The sequence below is a fragment of the Tamandua tetradactyla genome, chromosome 6 (assembly GCF_023851605.1).
Source record: "Tamandua tetradactyla isolate mTamTet1 chromosome 6, mTamTet1.pri, whole genome shotgun sequence".
Classification (NCBI taxonomy): domain Eukaryota; kingdom Metazoa; phylum Chordata; class Mammalia; order Pilosa; family Myrmecophagidae; genus Tamandua; species Tamandua tetradactyla.
In genome coordinates, this window is record NC_135332.1 from 73,775,608 (window position 1) to 73,794,331 (window position 18,724).

General features: G+C 56.1%; 1 protein-coding gene across 1 annotated transcript; it reads right to left on the minus strand.

Annotated features, from left to right (window-relative positions):
- Nucleotides 1–1,093: 1,093 nt before the first annotated feature.
- Nucleotides 1,094–17,346, minus strand: FAAP100 (FA core complex associated protein 100). Its single transcript, XM_077166205.1, has 9 exons — nucleotides 17,164–17,346; nucleotides 16,714–16,832; nucleotides 14,822–15,774; nucleotides 13,568–13,724; nucleotides 12,017–12,792; nucleotides 4,819–4,955; nucleotides 3,558–3,674; nucleotides 2,204–2,290; nucleotides 1,094–2,006 (listed from the first exon to the last, which is right to left on the minus strand). The coding sequence occupies exons 1-9, from the start codon at nucleotides 17,326–17,328 to the stop codon at nucleotides 1,875–1,877; spliced, it is 2,643 nt and encodes an 880-aa protein (XP_077022320.1). The 5' UTR covers nucleotides 17,329–17,346; the 3' UTR covers nucleotides 1,094–1,874.
- Between the last annotated feature and the right edge of the window lie 1,378 nt (nucleotides 17,347–18,724).

Below are 18,724 nucleotides of genomic sequence, written 5' to 3' on the forward strand. Positions count from 1 at the left end.
TGACAGGCTGGGGCAGGGTCTGGGGGTGTCTGCTTGGGTGAGGCCAGGGGAGTGGGGCCGTGGGGTGCTGCCTCTGGACTGCTGGGCCTTTGCCAGAACCAGGTGGCAGCGGGTGGTTTCTGCAGATCAGCATTGAGGCTGCAGGGCAGGCACCCCTACCGAACAACGTGAAGGCAGAAGCTGCCCTGTGGTGCCACCTCCTCCACCCAGCTGAGGCCCATGGGGGTAGGGATGCCCTGCTCCTGCCTTCCCAAGCTCCTGGGCCCTTCCGGCCTCTGCTGGGTCCCAGCTGGGGATCCTGGCAGGCCCAGGCCCCGAAGATCCTGACCTGAGTGTGTGAGCAAGTAGGGGGTGGGGGGGGGGGCAGGGAGCCCAAGAAGGAAGCCGGTGTGGCTGAGACCACCACTCTGCCTCACTGAGACAAATCTCCCCATCCCGCAGCAGTGGGGGCAGTCAGTGCTGGGACACACCCTGGGAGGGGGGGGGACAAGGCCATTAAGGGGTGCAGGCCCTCCCCGGGCCAAGCTGGGGCTCCCTCCCAGGTGTGTTGGCCAGAGGGGTCCCACCTGCCCAGCAGACAGAGCTCAGCCTGGAAATCTCTCTCGGGCACAGCTGGCTCCTCGTGATCACTAGTACAACGGCTTTGTGGAAAAGGCGGCAGCTATAATGGTTTTGGGGAGCCCCCAGTCTCCATGAGCCCAGCTGAGTCACAAGCCCTGTCCTTCCCTCTCTTGGGCCCCCTCCAGTGTCTGACCCACTCATGCTCCTGTGAGATGGGCCAGTTTCAGGCTGACACTGTGTGGGCACAGTGGCCTCCAACCCCGTCTGCACAGGGTGAGAGTAGGGGAAGAGGCAGCTGCCTTCCTGTCGGGTGGGCACAGAGCCCCCTACCCTGAGCAGTGGTGGGCAAGTGTGCGAGACAACCCTGGGGGCCGCTAAACTCTGGAGAGGGCCCTTCATCCTCAAGTACAGGGCTGCCCGAGGGGACCCAGCCTGGGCCACTCCCCCAGGCAGGCAGAGAGCTCCTAGGGAGAAAAGGTGGGTGGGCCATGGAGAATGGGGAAGGGAGTCAAAAAACCAGGCGAGGCCCGAAGCAGCTGAGCAGAGGGCATGTTTGTCACACAGCGCTCAAAGGGGCACAGCATAGACATCTGTCCCATCACCGAACCCCCTTCTCCCCTAAGTAGAAAAATACTAGCACCAGGAACCTGGAGGTGGGGGCTGCAGGGGCCAGGACACGGGCAGTCTCTGGACCCACAGCCCCACTGGGTGACCCCAAAATGGACATCTTCCTTGGGGCACCGAGGGCTAGGCGTCTGGTTGCAGGCAACCTGGTAGCTCTCCCTGGCTGGAGCTGACCAGCTGCAGCACTCCCAGAGTATTTGTGTTTCTGTCACGAGCACCCTCCTGGGGACCCCAGGGCTGCAAAGGGTCAGGACCCAGCAGGGGCAGCCCAGAGGAAGGTGGAGAATGGGGAGGTGGTGGGGGGCTGGAAGGCGGTTCTGGCACTGGGCCCCACACGGTGGGGCAGGGGCATCTGGCAACACGGTGGCAAGTGTAAAGCAGCACGAGTCCTGCCTCGAAATGCTCTCTTCTTGGTCTCCGAGGACTGCTAGGGTAGAGACACCTGGCACCCCCACCCCGGGGCCCCAATGTCCTGTGTCCTGAGCCCCAGTCTGCAGTGGGAGGGACCCAGTGGGGACAGAAGTGCAGGGCTGCCAGCCACACCATCTGTGGACGAGGACCCCAGGAGCTGGGGGGCAGCCCGTGCAGCCCCGCTGTGGCTCCATGAAGCTGCCAATACAGTGTGGTAGCTGGAGAGAGCAGGAGGGAGTCCAGGCAAGCGCCGAAGGTCCTGGCCAGCCAGCAGCAGGTCACAGCAGCAGGAGGCCGGGGTGGCGCAGACGCCTGTATACCTGCAGGAGCCTCTCAGCGGTGGTGCAGGCCTGGGCCTCGTCTTCCCCGCACAGCTGGTCCCGCAGGGTCTGCACCTCCCTGAGCAGTGCCTGCGGGTCAGAGTCCCAGGCTGGCTGTCAGGGACGCCCACCCTGTGCCCACGCCCAAGGAAGAACTTGCCTGTGACAGCACACGTGCTGCCTAATGGAGGAGGCCCCTCATCCAGGTGTGGCATGGACAGGTGCCCGGCAGCCCCCTGCCACCTGGCCCCCCTGCCCCGCGCCGGCCTCCCTCCCGGCAGGCTCACCTCGTGCCCGGCGTGCATCTGGCGGAGGTACTGCACGCGCAGCTCAGGTGGGCTGGAACCCCGCGCAGCCTGTGCCACAACCACTGCCTGTAGCACAAGGGACAAGATGCTGCAGGGCCTCTGCTCGCTGCAGCCTGGCCCCATGCAGCCCAGATGGCACCTGTGTCGGTCCTGCGTCCCCACAGAGGGGCACTTCCCCTCACTCTGCCCGCTTCCCCTGAGGTCCTTGAGTCCCTCCAGCCCCCCCCCCCAGGGTTGACACCCTCCCGGCGGACCCCGACTCTCTGGGGTTCCCACCCAGCTCCCCTCCGCGTGGAGCAGCACGGCCCACAGCCCAGAATTGACTTACAGATTACTTTCTGCTTCCTCCCCTCCATGCCCCCCCCCCCCCCCCCCCCCCCCGCTTCCACATTCTCAGAGAAGCTTCCTGGGCACAGCTCCGCACCCCCCCTCCTGCCAGGCCCTTAGGTCACGGGGCAGACCAAGGAGAACCTGGCCTGGGCTGGCTACTCCGCCTCACGCCCCATCTCCCCTGGGGACCACCAGACATGCTCCTCGGGCACCTGCCTCTGGAGGAGGAGCTGGCTCACTGGTGGCAGCGAGGCTCATGGGGGTCTGGGACAGCGGTGCCCCCAGCCACGACCTCAGGGGAGCAAACCCTCGGCAGAGCGGCCGAGGGGCAGGCTGCCGGGGCTTGGCAGCGGTGCTCCACTGGCACCTCCACTTCTCACTAGCAGGGCCCAGCTGCTCAGGAGGCTGGTTAAAGCCTCAAGTCTGCTTTGGTGTGGAATCCAGCCAAGCTCTGGACCGAGGACTCTGCCCCGGGCACCCGTTTTAACCTAGAGCCTCTCATTTGAAACGCCAGGTGCTCTTGTCTCATGTGGAGGCTGCACCCGCCCGTTAGCATCAGGCAGCAGGAGGCATGCCCAGGGCTGGCATGGGCCAGCTCCTCCTTCCTGCCTTCTCAGCAAAGCAGCAGAGGCTCTGGGCGAGCAGGCGGCAGGCGCCTTGACCCAGACCTGCTCCCAGGGCGGCAGGTGACAAGCAGAAATGCCTTCCCTTGAAATCTATCAGCCCCTGGGGCTCAGCCAGGCAGCTGCAGAGGAGCCAGGGCATGCTGGGAGGGATCGTTTCGCCTGGGGCCTCCCTGCTACCTGGCCCCCAACCCAACAGGGCACTGATGGAGCCGCGAGAGGAGGTGGGCAGGGCTTTTCTGCAGCTCCTGAGCTCGTGGTGACTGTGCACACAGGGCAAGCAGCCAGGCAGCCCCAGGCAGCCAGCTGGCGAGTGGCTCCCGGTCGTGGAGCCTTCCTGCCAACCCCTGCCGGGCCCTCGGCGGTGCCATGGGACGTACCTGCATGCGGCTGACAAGGGCATGGTGTGCCCGGCACAGGTTGGCCAGTGAGGAACTCTCCACTTGGATGTCCACAGCCTGGATGGGACCCGCAGGGCACAGGTCCGTCACAGCCACCTGCAACACGGAGGCCTCACTGCCCATCCCCACGCTGGCAGGGTCACCAACCCTGCCCTTACTTGGAATGACTCGAGGCCCATGGGGCTACCCTGGGGCCCTCCATTCCAGAGCGAAGGGGCTCTGTGGACACCCCACACCTGGGCGCTGCCCATCCTCAAGGGCACATCGCAGAGCAGAGCAGCCCCAGGTGGGTACCGTGGAGCCTGTGGCAGCTGATAGGCAGACGTCTGTGCTCCTCTGACCAGCCAAGGGCCAACTGGGACCTGGGGGTCTTGCCTCCCTAGAGAGGATGCAGGGCTCGACCTGGGGAGCTGGTCCTGAGGAAGGAGTTCCCCTTGGAGCTCGCAGGATGTGCTGAGACCTCCCCCAAGGCTGCAAAGCCAGGGGTCCAACAGGGCCTGGCCCGATGGTTGCCGGTTCCCAGCATTCTGGTGGGTGAGGCCAAAGTGGCCAGGAGGAAGGGTCTCAACCCCAGGCGGCTGGGCTGCTCTGGGAGAATCTCCCACGGCGGGCCTGAGGTCTGCTGGGCAGACAGAGCCCCATACTGGCTAGGCTTGGGAGGGTGCGAGGAGGGGAGGTGGGTGCGAGGAGGGGGTGTTTGAGAGGAACTGGGGACTGCAGACCCCCCAAGGAGGTGGCAGATGAGCAGCTTCCACAGTGGGGTCTGATGCTCATTGGTGGGCTAGGGCAGAGGCTTGTGGGTGGCCCCTGAAACTGTGGGGTCTGTGCTACTTCTCGGGGACAAATGGGTGACCATGGCACTGCAGGGCTCTTCAGCAACTAGGGTGCAAGTGGCCCATGTATGGGAGATGCCGGAATCCCAAGGAAAGAGTCCTACGGGGTCCCTGAGCCACGCTGTCATCTTGCCTACTGCCTGCAAAAGCTGTCCAGCTTCGGGGAGGGAGTATGCCGAGCCCCAAAGCCGTGGCTGCCTAGCCTGAGCAGTTCCAGAATCATCTGGAGGCTCGTCCAGACAGATTGCCGACAGCCCCCCACCTGGAATGTAGTAGGTCTCGGGGCCACTGAGAATTTATTTCTCATAAGCTCTGAAGTGCTGCCACCACCATGAGTCCCAGGGCCCCACCCACTCCGAGAGCCAGTGAGGCGGGATCCCCAGCAGCTGAGTGGCGCCATGGCTTGCCTCGTGGACGCTGAGGTGGACATCGCCGCCATCTGGTGCCACTCCCTGGACAGACGACAGCGCCTGGGTCCTCACACCGTCTGCTGCAGGGTTCTCGGCCAGGAGCCACTGCAAGGTGGCACAGCACAGGGACGCACCTGTGGGAGAAGGTACCATCCCTGTGGGCTCCAGCACATCCTGCTGCTTCCCATGTGGCTGCCTGAAGAGCACCCTAAGTTGGGTGTGTGGCCAGCCAGCCTGGGGAGGGGACAATGAGCCCTACATCCTCGGATGGAGAAGCTTTATGATGGTGGTGCTGAGGAATCCAGATAAACCAAGGCTTCAACGTCCTTGGGGTGACAAGTGCATCGAGGGATGGGGAGGGGCTCAGACGCCTGTCCACGAAGGAGAGGAACGTCCTCAACAGGCACTCCTGCCAGGAGGCTAAGCGCCCCAAGCTCACCACACGACGGCAAGTGAAAACCAGACACAGGACACATGGAGTGTAAAGTCCAAGGGGCCAGAGCCGCGGCCCCATGCTGTCTTGCCAGCCCTCGGGGCAGGGGCCCTGGCAATTAGGGGCTGGCAGGGGCACCGTGGGGCCTGTGGGCTGGTCCCCCGGGGGCTTCACTTTGTGAATCTCATCGAGCTGCTCCCCTGACGTGTCTGCCTCTCTATACAAAGGTTGAGCCCCGGTAAGTGGCTCTTCAAAACATGTGTTGCTCTTCCTCTTTCTCCGCCGGCAGCGCTCCCGCCGCCATCTAGCCCTCCTCTTCCCCCTTCTCCGCCGGCGCTCCCGCCGCCATCTGGCCCTCCCGCCGCCATCTGGCCCTCCTCTTCCTCTTTCTCCGCCGGCGCTCCCGCCGCCATCTAGCCCTCCTCTTCCTCCTTCTCCGCCGGCGGCGCTCCCGCCGCCATCTTGCCCTTCTCTTTCCCCTTCTGCTCTGGCGGCTCTCCATCCACCATCTTATCCTTCCCTTTCTCCTCCTGCTCCAGCGGCTCTCCAACCACCACCGTGCCCTCTTCCACCTTCACCGGCTCCTCCGCCACCGTCCTCGACAGCCTTGCCACCCTCACCTTTCCTGCTCCAGAACAGCTACTAGGGGAGTAGAAACGATACAGAACAGCTCCCGGAGCCACGACGGAGATCAAAAAGACAGCATACCCCATCCTGGAACGGCTGACTGTCTGGGAGAACCAGCTCCGGTGAGATCGCCGAGGGGCGCGGGCTTCCCCGGGCGGGGCGGCAAGCGGCCGAAGTCCCTCCCCTCCTCCTTCCCGGGCCAGCTGGCAGAATTGGGCAGGCGGTTCCCTCAAGCCGCGGCAGTTGGCGCGGCCTCCCCGGACCAACTGAGAGAATTGGATCGGAAATCCCCACGCTGCGGAGAACAGTGACCGGGGAGGTCCCTTCCAAACACGTGACTCCCCGGTCCGGCTGGGAACGGTGCACTATCCCGGGACGCGGTGGCTGGCACCCTCCCACCACGCTTGGCGCCCCGGGCCGACTAGGAAATTCGGTTGGGCGCTCTCCCGGGCTGCGGCGGCTGGCGACCCTCCCTGCGTTCGGACCCCCGGGCTGGCTGGCACTCTTCCAAGCCGCTTCGGCTGGCGAACCTCCCCCACGGCGAGAGTTTTCCAAAGTTAAAGGACCCACAGCACCTTTTACTGGTGGGACCCGCAGACAAACGTGTGCCACGAGCGCCACCTACTGGGCAGGATAAGAAAAACAGAACCCAGAGATTTCACAGAAAAATCTTTCAACCTGTTGGGTCCAACACCCAGGGAAATCTGACTAAATGCCCAGACGCCAGCAGAAGATAACAGATCACACTCAGAAAATTGAAAATATGGCCCAGTCAAAGGAACAAACCAATAGTTCAAATGAGATACAGGAGCTGAGACAACTAATGCTGAATATACGAACAGAAATGGAAAACCTCTTCAAAAACGAAATCGATAAATTGAGGGAGGACATGAAGAAGACATGGGCTGAACAAAAAGAAGAAATAGAAAAACTGAAAAAACAAATCACAGAGCTTATGGAAGTGAAGGATAAAGTAGAAAAGATGGAAAAAACAATGGATACCTACAATAATAGATTTAAAGAGACAGAAGATAGAATTAGTGATTTGGAGGATGGAACATCTGAATTCCAAAAAGAAACAGAAACTATCAGGAAAAGAATGGAAAAATTTGAACAGGGTATCAGGGAACTCAAGGACAATATGAACCGCACAAATATACGTGTTGTGGGTGTCCCAGAAGGAGAAGAGAAGGGAAAAGGAGGAGAAAAACTAATGGAAGAAATTATCACTGAAAATTTCCCAACTCTTATGAAAGGCCTAAAATTACAGATCCAACAAGTGCAGCGCACCCCAAAGAGATTAGACCCAAATAGGCGTTCTCCAAGACACTTACTAGTTAGAATGTCAGAGGTCAAAGAGAAAGAGAGGATCTTGAAAGCAGCGAGAGAGAAGCAATCCATCACATACAAGGGAAACCCAATAAGACTATGTGTAGATTTCTCAGCAGAAACCATGGAAGCTAGAAGACAGTGGGATGATATATTTAAATTACTAAAAAAGAAAAACTGCCAACCAAGACTCCTATATCCAGCAAAATTGTCCTTCAAAAATGAGGGAGAAATTAAAACATTCTCAGACAAAAAGTCACTGAGAGAATTTGTGACCAAGAGACCAGCTCTGCAAGAAACACTAAAGGGAGCACTAGAGTCAGATACAAAAAGACAGAAGAGAGAGGTATGGAGAAGAGTGTAGAAAGAAGGAAAGTCAAATGTGATATATATAATACAAAAGCCAAAATGGTAGAGGAAAATATTATCCAAACAGTAATAACACTAAATGTTAATAGACTGAATTCCCCAATCAAAAGACATAGACTGGCAGAATGGATTAAAAAACAGGATCCTTCTATATGATGTCTACAAGAAACACATCTTAGACCCAAAGATAAACATAGGTTGAAAGTGAAAGGTTGGGAAAAGATATTTCATGCAAATAACAACCAGAAAAGAGCAGGAGTGGCTATACTAATATCCAACAAATTAGACTTCAAATGTAAAACAGTTAAAAGAGACAAAGAAGGACACTATATACTAATAAAAGGAACAATTAAACAAGAAGACATAACAATCATAAATATTTACGCACCGAACCAGAATGCCCCAAAATACGTGAGGAATACACTGCAAACACTGAAAAGGGAAATAGACACATATACCATAATAGTTGGAGACTTCAATTCACCACTCTCATCAATGGACAGAACATCTAGACAGAGGATCAATAAAGAAATAGAGAATCTGAATATTACTATAAATAAGCTAGACTTAACAGACATTTATAGGACATTACATCCCACGACAGCAGGATACACCTTTTTCTCAAGTGCTCATGGATCATTCTCAAAGATAGACCATATGCTGGGTCACAAAGCAAGTCTTAACAAATTTAAAAAGATTGAAATCATACACAACACTTTCTCGGATCATAAAGGAATGAAGTTGGAAATCAATAATAGGCAGAGTGCCAGAAAATTCACAAATACGTGGAGGCTCAACAACACACTCTTAAACAACAAGTAGGTCAAAGAAGAAATTGCAAGAGAAATTAGTAAATACCTCGAGGCGAATGAAAATGAAAACACAACATATCAAAACTTATGGGATGCAGCAAAGGCAGTGCTAAGAGGGAAATTTATTGCCCTAAATGCCTACCAGAAAAGAAGAAAAGGCAAAAATGCAGGAATTAACTGTCCACTTGGAAGAACTGGAGAAAGAACAGCAAACTAATCCCAAAGCAAGCAAAAGGAAAGAAATAACAAAGATTAGAGCAGAAATAAATGAAATTGAAAACATGAAAACAATAGAGAAAATCAATAAGACCAGAAGTTGGTTCAATGAGAAAATCAATAAGATTGATGGGTCCTCAGCAAGATTGACAAAAAGAAGAAGAGAGAGGATGCAAATAAATAAGATCAGAAATGGAAGAGGAGACATAACTACTGACCTCACAGAAATAAAGGAGGTAATAACAGGATACTATGAACAACTTTACTCTAATAAATACAACAATTTAGATGAAATGGATGGGTTCCTGGAAAGACATGAACAACCAACTTTGACTCAAGAAGAAATAGATGACCTCAACAAACCAATCACAAGTAAAGAAATTGAATTAGTCATTCAAAAGCTTCCTAAAAAGAAAAGTCCAGGACCAGACGGCTTCACATGTGAATTCTATCAAACATTCCAGAAAGAATTAGTACCAACTCTCCTCAAACTCTTCAAAATAATCGAAGTGGAGGGAAAATTACCTAATTCATTCTATGAAGCCAACATCACCCTCATACCAAAACCAGGCAAAGATATTACAAAAAAAGAAAACTACAGACCAATCTCTCTAATGAATATAGATGCAAAAATCCTCAATAAAATTCTAGCAAATCGTATCCAACAACACATTAAAAGAATTATACACCATGACCAAGTAGGATTCATCCCAGGTATGCAAGGATGGTTCAACATAAGAAAATCAATTAATGTAATACACCATATCAACAAATCAAAGCAGAAAAATCACATGATCATCTCAATCGATGCAGAGAAGGCATCTGACAAGATTCAACATCCTTTCCTGTTGAAAACACTTCAAAAGATAGGAATACAAGGGAACTTCCTTAAAATGATAGAGGGAATATATGAAAAACCCACAGCTAATATCATCCTCAATGGAGAAAAATTGAAAACTTTCCCCCTAAGATCAGGAACAAGACAAGGATGTCCATTATCACCACTATTATTCAACATCGTGTTGGAGGTTCTAGCCAGAGCAATTAGACAAGAAAAAGAAATACAAGGCATCAAAATTGGAAAGGAAGAAGTAAAACTATCACTGTTTGCAGACGATACGATACTATACGTCGAAAACCCAGAAAAATCCACAACAAAACTACTAGAGCTAATAAATGAGTACAGCAAAGTAGCAGGTTACAAGATCAACATTCAAAAATGTGTAGCATTTCTATACACTAGTAATGAACAAGCTGAGGGGGAAATCAAGAAATGAATCCCATTTACAATCGCAACTAAAAGAATAAAATACCTAGGAATAAATTTAACTAAAGAGACAAAAAACCTATATAAAGAAATCTACAAAAAACTGTTAAAAGAAATCACAGAAAACCTAAATAGATGGAAGGGCATACCGTGTTCATGGATTGGAAGACTAAATATAGTTAAGATGTCAATCCTACCTAAATTGATTTACAGATTCAATGCAATACCAATCAAAATCCCAACAACTTACTTTTCAGAAATAAAAAAACCAATAAGCAAATTTATCTGGAAGGGTAGGGTGCCCCGAATTGCTAAAAACATCTTGAGGAAAAAAAACGAAGCTGGAGGTCTCGCGCTGCCTGACTTTAAGGCATATTATGAAGCCACAGTGGTCAAAACAGCATGGTATTGGCATAAAGATAGATATATCGACCAATGGAATCGAATAGAGTGCTCAGATATAGGCCCTCTCATCTATGGACATTTGATCTTTGATAAGGCAGTCAAGCCAACTCACCTGGGACAGAACAGTCTCTTCAATAAATGGTGCCTAGAGAACTGGATATCCATATGCAAAAGAATGAAAGAGGACCCATATCTCACACCCCATACAAAAGTTAACTCAAAATGGATCAAAGATCTAAATATTAGGTCTAAGACCATAAAACAGAGGAAAATGTAGGGAGATATCTTATGAAACTTACAATTGGAGGCGGTTTTATGGACCTTAAACCTAAAGCAAGAGCACTGAAGAAGGAAATAAATAAATGGGAGCTCCTCAAAATTAAACACTTTTGTGCATCAAAGAACTTCATCAAGAAAGTAGAAAGATAGCCTACACAATGGGAGACAATATTTGGAAATGACATATCAGATAAAGGTCTAGTATCCAGAATTTATAAAGAGATTGTTCAACTCAACAACAAAAAGACAGCCAACCCAATTACAAAATGGGAAAAAGACTTGAACAGACACCTACCAGAAGAGGCAATACAAATGGCCAAAAGGCACATGAAGAGATGCTCAATGTCCCTGGCCATTAGAGAAATGCAAATCAAAACCACAATGAGATATCATCTCACACCCACCAGAATGGCCATTATCAACAAAACAGAAAATGACAAGTGCTGGACAGGATGCGGAGAAAGAGGCACACTTATCCACTGTTGGTGGGAATGTCAAATGGTGCAACCACTGTGGAAGGCAGTTTGGCGGTTACTCAAAAAGCTGAATATAGAATTGCCATACGACCCAGCAATACCATTGCTGGGTATCTACCCAAAGGACTTAAGGGCAAAGACACAAACGGACATTTGCACACCAATGTTTATAGCAGCGTTATTTACAATTGCAAAGAGATGGAACCAGCCAAAATGTCCATCAACAGACGAGTGGCTAAACAAACTGTGGTATATACATACGATGGAATATTATGCAGCTTTAAGACAGAATAAACTTATGAAGCATGTAATAACATGGATGGACCTAGAGAACATTATGCTGAGTGAGTCTAGCCAAAAACTAAAGGACAAATACTGTATGGTCCCACTGATGTGAACCGACATTCGAGAATAAACTTGGAATATGTCATTGGTAACAGAGTCCAGCAGGAGTTAGAAACAGGGTAAGATAATGGGTAATTGGAGCTGAAGGGATACAGACTGTGCAACAGGACTAGATACAAAAACTCAAAAATGGACAGCACAATAATACCTAATTGTAAAGTAATCATGTTAAAACACTGAATGAAGCTGCATCTGAGGTATAGGTTTTTTTTTTTTACTATTACTTTTATTTTTTTTCTCTATATTAACATTCTATATCTTTTTCTGTTGTGTTGCTAGTTCTTCTAAACCGATGCAAATGTACTAACAAACGATGATCATGCATCTATGTGATGATGTTAAGAATTACTGATTGCATATGTAGAATGGTATGATTTCTAAATGTTGGGTTAATTTCTTTTTTTCCGTTAACTAATAAAAAAAAAAAAACATGTGTTAAAAGGAACCGTGGCAGGAGAGCACCACGAGATGCAACACTGCCGGGGCCGGGGGCTCTGTGGATCCAAGTGGCCTTGGGTGGTGGGAGAGGGAGGAGGGGCCTCCCCTGGGCCGGGCACAGCCCGTCAGGATGACCAACCTGAGCATCCAGTGTCCAGGGTGGCTCTGAGCAGCTCCGACGACACTCGGATGGAGGCCACCGATGGGGGCAGGTACTTGGCCCACAGCGAGGTGGGACCCATGGGCTCAATGCCCGGCTCCCGCAGGGTGCTGAGGAACGTGTCCACGGGGTCGCCGGTGGGACCCTGCGTGTCAGCGGGACCCTGCGTGCCGGGCGTGGCCAGGCCAGGGAAGCGGAGGCACTGCAGCAGGTCCACTGTGTGCTCGCCCAGGGGCAGGCAGATGCCGTCCCGCTCTGGCAGGATGTCCGGGGGGCACTCCTCAAAAAAGGGGTGCTCTGGAGAGTCTGAGGGGACACGGGCTGCCCCAATGACCTCCCGCAGACTGTAGAAGAGCGCGCAGGAGACGGTGATGGGCAGGTCAAGCACACCATCCTCGCTGGGGCCCAGGGTCAGCGTCACCTCCCGCCGGCTACCGGGGCCGAGCTGCTCCACGGGGACAGTGTAGGTGATGGCAGGGCTGGCCAAGCTCAGCCCCAGGGCGCAGGTGCTGGAACGCACCTGGATGCACAGGGTCCAGCCCCGGCCAAGGGCGTGGGTGCTGCTGTTCTCCAGCAGGCAGGTGGCCACCAGCACGTCGCGCGGCGGCAGGTGGCTCCAGGTGGCGGTGGTGCTGCACGAGATGGGCCGGGGGCCGCCCCGGCTCGACAGCAGGGCACAGCTCACGCTCATGGCCTCGTTGAGACAGGTCAGCGCCCTGTTCCGCTGGTCGACCGCCTTCTTCAGAGAAGACACTCTGCGGGAAGAGCAGACCCCGCCCCGAGGGAGGGCGAGGAGCCCCCGTGGCAGCAGAGCCGGAAGGACCAGCAGCAGCTCCAGGCGCCAAGTCAGGGGCCCCACGCCCTGGGCAGGAACTTTACATTGCTGCACCCATCACCTGACCCCCCGTCCAGGGAGAAGAAGATGAGGTGGGGACAGCCGGGAACCGAAGTGGGGACTGATCCTGCTGCACCAAGCTCACCAAGTCTGCTGGCTGCCTGGGGTTAGCTGGTGCCAGGGCGGGACTGGCGTCACATCCCCTCACACACCCACGCCCTCCAGTGCCCCCCGTTGGCCCCCGTCTCCTTTATAGCACTGGAGCAGCAGCAGCTAAGAGGACAGCTTTCGTGAGACAGCCCTAACCCACGTGCGAGCCGGGGCCTGAAGGCAGGGCGGCCAGGGGTGCAGAGAAGCCCACACCTGGGCCCAAGAGCACGCGCCCCCCCCAGAAGGTCTCCTGTACCCAGGACGGGGCGGCCTGGAGGGAAACCTGCTGCTCAGTCGCTGGTAGCAGAAGAGGAGTGTCAATAGGCCCCTGAGGAATCGGCATAGGAAGCTGTTTTCCATGCTCCCCGACAGGTCGGGGTGGCGCAGCCAGACTCCCCTGGGTTGGCTGTGAGGGTGCAGCCTTCCCTGAGCCATACCATATCTGGGGTGCTGGATAGACAGCCAAAGGCAAACGTCCTGACCCTGGTCAGGGCACGCCATCGTGACCTGGAAGCAGTGCTTGGTTCCAGAGTCCACCCACTTACCTCTCAGAGACGTGGCCAATCCCGGAAAGTAGCTCTTTAATTTTCTGGCCAGCTTTAGCCGCGGTCATCGGGGCTGGGTGAGGTGCCTCGGAGCTCTGATCCAGGATGCAGGTCATCAGGCGGCCTTTGGCAGACAGGGCCAGGAGCTCGGGGCCACCTGGTGGGGAGACCACAGGCCTGGTCAACCGAGGACACCAAGGAGGCAGGGAGCCCCTGAGAAACCTGAGGTGTCCGGCAGGGCCCAGGCAGGCACCATGGTGCTCTCTCATGCAGACACCAAAGGGCCCAGCCCAGGCACAGGCTGATGTCCAGGGAAGGATGGAGAGTGGCCGGGAGGGGGCCGCGTGGCTGCAGCACAGGGCTGGCCAGGGCCTTTCTTGAGCCTCAGCGGACACTCCAGAAGCCTGGCTGCCTCCTCCAAACCAGGCCGCCCCTGCTCGGCCAGAGGCTCTCTGGGAAACAGTGCCTGCCTGACCCCCTTTGGGCCCCACCCTGCCCCCAGGGGTGTGTGGCCACAGCCACATGCAAGGCCCCAGGAACTAAGCCTGGCCAGGCCTGGCCCAGAAGTGGCCGAGGCATGCAGGCCCTTTCCCTGCGTGCTGTCCCCACACCCCAGCCGGCTCACACCGCCAGCTCCCACATGCCTTCCCATTTCCCGCTCCCTGTAGGAGAGACAGTTTGGCTTTCCCCTTCCCAGTGACTATCTCTAAGTAAGTCCCACAGGAGCATCTGTCAGTGCCCAGCCAGGCCAGTCCTGGGAGAACGATGCATTAAGGAAGGGGATGCGCTGCTCCTTTCACCCCAACACTAGGCAAATACAGCTAAGACTCTCTCTAGGGAAAAACTGCAACGAAAACGCATAGGGACCACCTGGGAACAAGAGCCACAGGTTTCTCAGCCTTCAAAAGAAACTCGTCATGAACATACCTGGGACTGCCTGTCACATTACACTCGTACAAGGAGACACCATGTGCTAACGGGCCAGGTGCCAGACCCCAAGCCAGGCAGAGCGGCCCATCCTTCCTGACCTCAAACCCACAGCCGGACACACAGAGCCCAGCACAGCCACCCGCACCTGGCCATCCACAGCCTCCCCGGAGCACGGAAGGTAAGGAGGAACCTGCACCGGGCAGGAGCAGTGGAAAGGGAGCCGAGGGCCATGTGAAGGACAAGGGGCCCGTTCACAGAAGGGACCAAAGGGAGATCCCCCCAGCCCAGGCATGGGCTTTTCATCTTTGCACGAGTGGCCCTCACCTTCGGGAATCCTGGAGGACACAGAGAGGGCGACGACACTGCAGATGTCCAAGCTGGCTGGACACAGCAGTGGGGGCAGGCCTCCTGGGCCCCCATCGGGCTGCGAGGGGTCGGAGGGGGCGGCCCCCTGAGCCAGGTCTACCACGCAGAGGCCCGAGGGGGTGCTGTGGTATAGGCGGCTGCCCCCGCCACAGGTGGCACACAGCACGGGCCCTGGGAGGCGGCTCTCCTGTAGGTCTGGCACCGGATTCCCCGCCTCGTCCCAGCTGGCCTTGATGGCCAGTGTCCGGCCATGATGACCAAGAGCCACCAGGCAGTCGGAGGGCACATCCTCGCCCAGCAGCCTCCCCTCCCTGGCCTCCTCTGCCTGCAGCTCTGTCCTCAAGGCCCCAATGAAGACGACAGGCTCCTCCAGATGATGGAGGATCTTGACGAGGGCCTTTGGGTCAGCAGCGGCTGTCCCAGAGGCAGCCAGGGTCTTGACGACCACGCAGCAGAGCTGGCCACCGGGGAGGCCGCAGAGGATCACAGGTGACTTCAGGAGTGCGGCATCGGCGCCGAAGAGCAGGGTGAAGAGGGCCTGCTGCAGCGTGAAGCCTCTGGAGCCCAGGAGCGGGCTGTGCAGGGCCCCGGAGCCCGGGGGGCCCAAGCAGCACAGCACTGGGAGGAAGCGGGGGGCAGGCGGCTGCCCAGGGCTCCCCGCCGGCAGGGCACAGGAGAAGTCCGCCTCACCAATCTGGGCTCCCGGCCTGGGATCTGCTTCTGCAGAGGGCTGCTCAAATAGCTGCATCTTCCAGCAGGCTGTGCCCTGGGCCAAGGTGACGAGCACGTCATCGAGCACCATAAAGGCACACAGTGTGGCGTCGGGAAGGACACGGGTGCCTGGGTCCACAGGAACCACGTGGGCAGGGAGCGTGCTGTCTTCATCTTTCGGCTCGGCCTGGTGTGCCAACCTTCAAGCACATAGGCCCGTCAGGACAGGGCGCGGCCGAGCGGGGCTCACACATCCTCTCCCAGCAGCTTGCCGAGGCTAGGCGCTCAAGTCCCTGCTGAGGGAAGGCTTGCAGGGGCCAGGTACCCACCGGCCCACTGCACCACACACCGCCTGAGTATACATGGGCAGAAAGTGCCAAAGATGACAAGGCTTCTAGAAATGGGGTTCGAATGGAAAATTTCGGGGTATAAAATGGCCTCAGAGGCCTAGGCTGGCAGCTGTGCACATGACCCTTCTATAACTAAACTGTAGTGAACAGGCTGCATACTGGGGACTGGCCCCCAAGTTTGTCTCTTCCTGGCACAGATGTCACAGCACTGCTGAGTCTCCACTGAATGTTGACTCATAGATCAGCTGGATTTGCTCCACTCCTGAGTGTACACGAAACTATCTTCAGAACCTACCCGCCTTCTGGAAGCCCACCTCATCTCAAATGCCTCTTGCCACCTGAGGGCACTAGGGCCCACCAAGGCCAAAGGGACAGGCTCCTGTTCCCCTTTTCCACATATGAGTGCTTGGATGCCACTTACTATGGATCTCCGCAAGTAGGCCTGGCGATAGCCAGGCAGCCTGGCACCCAGGTGCTGGGCTGGCCTCCATAGGAGGGCACAGGTGACCTCAGGGGCCTGGAGCCCCCACTTCCCAGGCTGCCAACTGATAGGCTACTCATTCTGAACCTGATGTGGGGGACAGAAGGGGCCTATGGTCTGACAAAGGGACAGCACTGGTCCCACCTGGGGCCATGATGGCCTTGGCCATGGACAACCAACTGGGAGTATATGAGGGGCCATTTCAAGCAATGCCCAAGGTGGGTGCTTTCAGGGAGGCTGGGGCTGGCTGCTGGGCAACGCTTCACCAAGCAGAGACCCTTTGCCCGTGGTCCACATCCACTCTTCACCTGTCCAGAGGATCCAACGACAGGCAGTAAATGCCTTTCCCTGCACACAAGACATACAGCACCCTGCAAAGGGCCAGGAACTCCAGGTGCCACACCTGATCTGGAAACTGGTACACCACCTGAAGTCAGGAGGACAAACCGTCCAGTGACAACAGGGCCCCGGGGGTGGGGCGGGGGTGGGGCGGGGGTGGGGCAGGGGTAAGAAGGGAGGCAAAGGCAGGCCCCACCCTTCGAGTTTTTAAGCAATAAGAGGCCTTCTCAGGACCGGCCATCGCGCTGGCCTTCAAAGATCCAAGCAGGACAGACAGACCTGAGTGGCCCTGCCCCTGCCTGCTACCCCCTTGCCCAAGCCAGGCGCCCTTCCCCTCGCACCCAACCTGCGCGCCCGCCCCGCCCCCTGCAGCGGCCACGCCCTTCCCCGCCCCGCGCGGCCGGCTCCGGCGCGCTCACCCGCAGCCGCTTCCCGCCCTGGTCATAGACGTAGACGAACTCGCGCCCGGTGCACAGGAAGATCTCCGCCTCGTGGCGCAGCACGCGGGACTTGCCGGCCGCCAGGCCCCCGACGGGGCAGCGGAAACCCGCCAGGTACTCCACCCGCCGCGCCGTGCCCGCCATGCTCGCGGCCCGCGGCGGGGTCGGGGCGCCCGGGGGAGGGCGCGAGGGGGCGGGGCGGGGGCGCCTTACGGCCGCGCACGTCACGCGCGTCCGGTCGTAAAGCGGCGCGGCGGGCTCCCGGTGTTCACGGCCTTGGACGGGGAGGGCCTGGGCGAGGGGGCTCCCAGAAGGCCACTGGACACGCCGTGGTTCGGCAAAGACGTCCACTCACTTAAAGCAAAACGCAGGAAGCCTGAGGGCTGGTGCCTGTCCCGCGTCGCCCCGTGGGCCCAGGTGTCCCCCGGACGGGGGGTGACCCGAGGGCCGCAGTCCCTCTCACGCCCGGGAAGGACAGGGCGTCGGGTCGAGCACAAGGCCCGTGGAAGGTCCTCGGTGGCCCTTTGGTGCCGGCACGCAGTCTTCCTTCTCCTGGGGCCCCGCGGCTTGGGGCGAAGAAGGGGGCCCTTCCTCTTTGGGCGTCCCCTCAGGGGAGAGCAAAGGCTGACCTGGCACCCGGGCCCCTCGGTGGGCCTCCATGGAGCAGGGGGAACGAACGCCTCCGCCTTCCAGGATCCCGCTGGGACCTGCACTCCTGAGTCTCGGGGTGGGTCCCTTCCCTCTGATGTGCTGAGCTGCCCCACCCCCTGCCCCGCGCTCCTGTCCGGTTTGAACTAGACAGGGACTGAAGCGTCCTCGCCCTGTAAGGACAAAGGATACACAGTTAAATGGAGGAGGAGGCTTGCCAGGAGTCAGCTTAGAGGTGAGCAGGGGCTTCCTCTACCTGGGCTGCCCTGTCACCACTTCCTCTCAGAGCCACAGTTAGCAGAAGTGTCAGCGTTTTGGAGAGGGTTGCCCACCAGAGCCTGCTCACAGCTCTGCCCAGGGTTCCCCGCAGACACCAAGGGCCTGCAGTGTGGACACCTACTCCATGCAAGGAAGAAGGGAGAACTCTATTACACCACTTACAAAGTGGAAGCAGCGTCTCCCACCAATTAATAATAAGCCAGGAGAACCCTGCAAGACCAGACACCCATGAGTTAAAGGGCCCCTGCGTGTTGAAGGCACCTAGCTGGAAAATGGTCCCTGGATGTAGGAGTTAGAGCCGAAGCCAAGTCCTGGAGTGCCTGCCAAAGCACAAAGAACCAAGTGCAAGAATTCTAATCCAATTCATCGAGCGTTCAGTGGCTACTCAAACCCCAGGACAATAGCCACTGGCTGACTATTTTTGGTAGCTGGGGACAGAGCTTGGCTGGCATTTAGTTGCTCCTCTCTGCTCTCCAGAGCTGTTCCCAAAGTGTTTTGTTTGGAATCACTGTCACTGATGCTGGAGTGGGAGGGGGGCCAAGGGAGTATGGGGAAGACCAGGTCCCACTTGACTGTCAGAATCAGACAATCAGGAAATGCTCATTTGAACAGC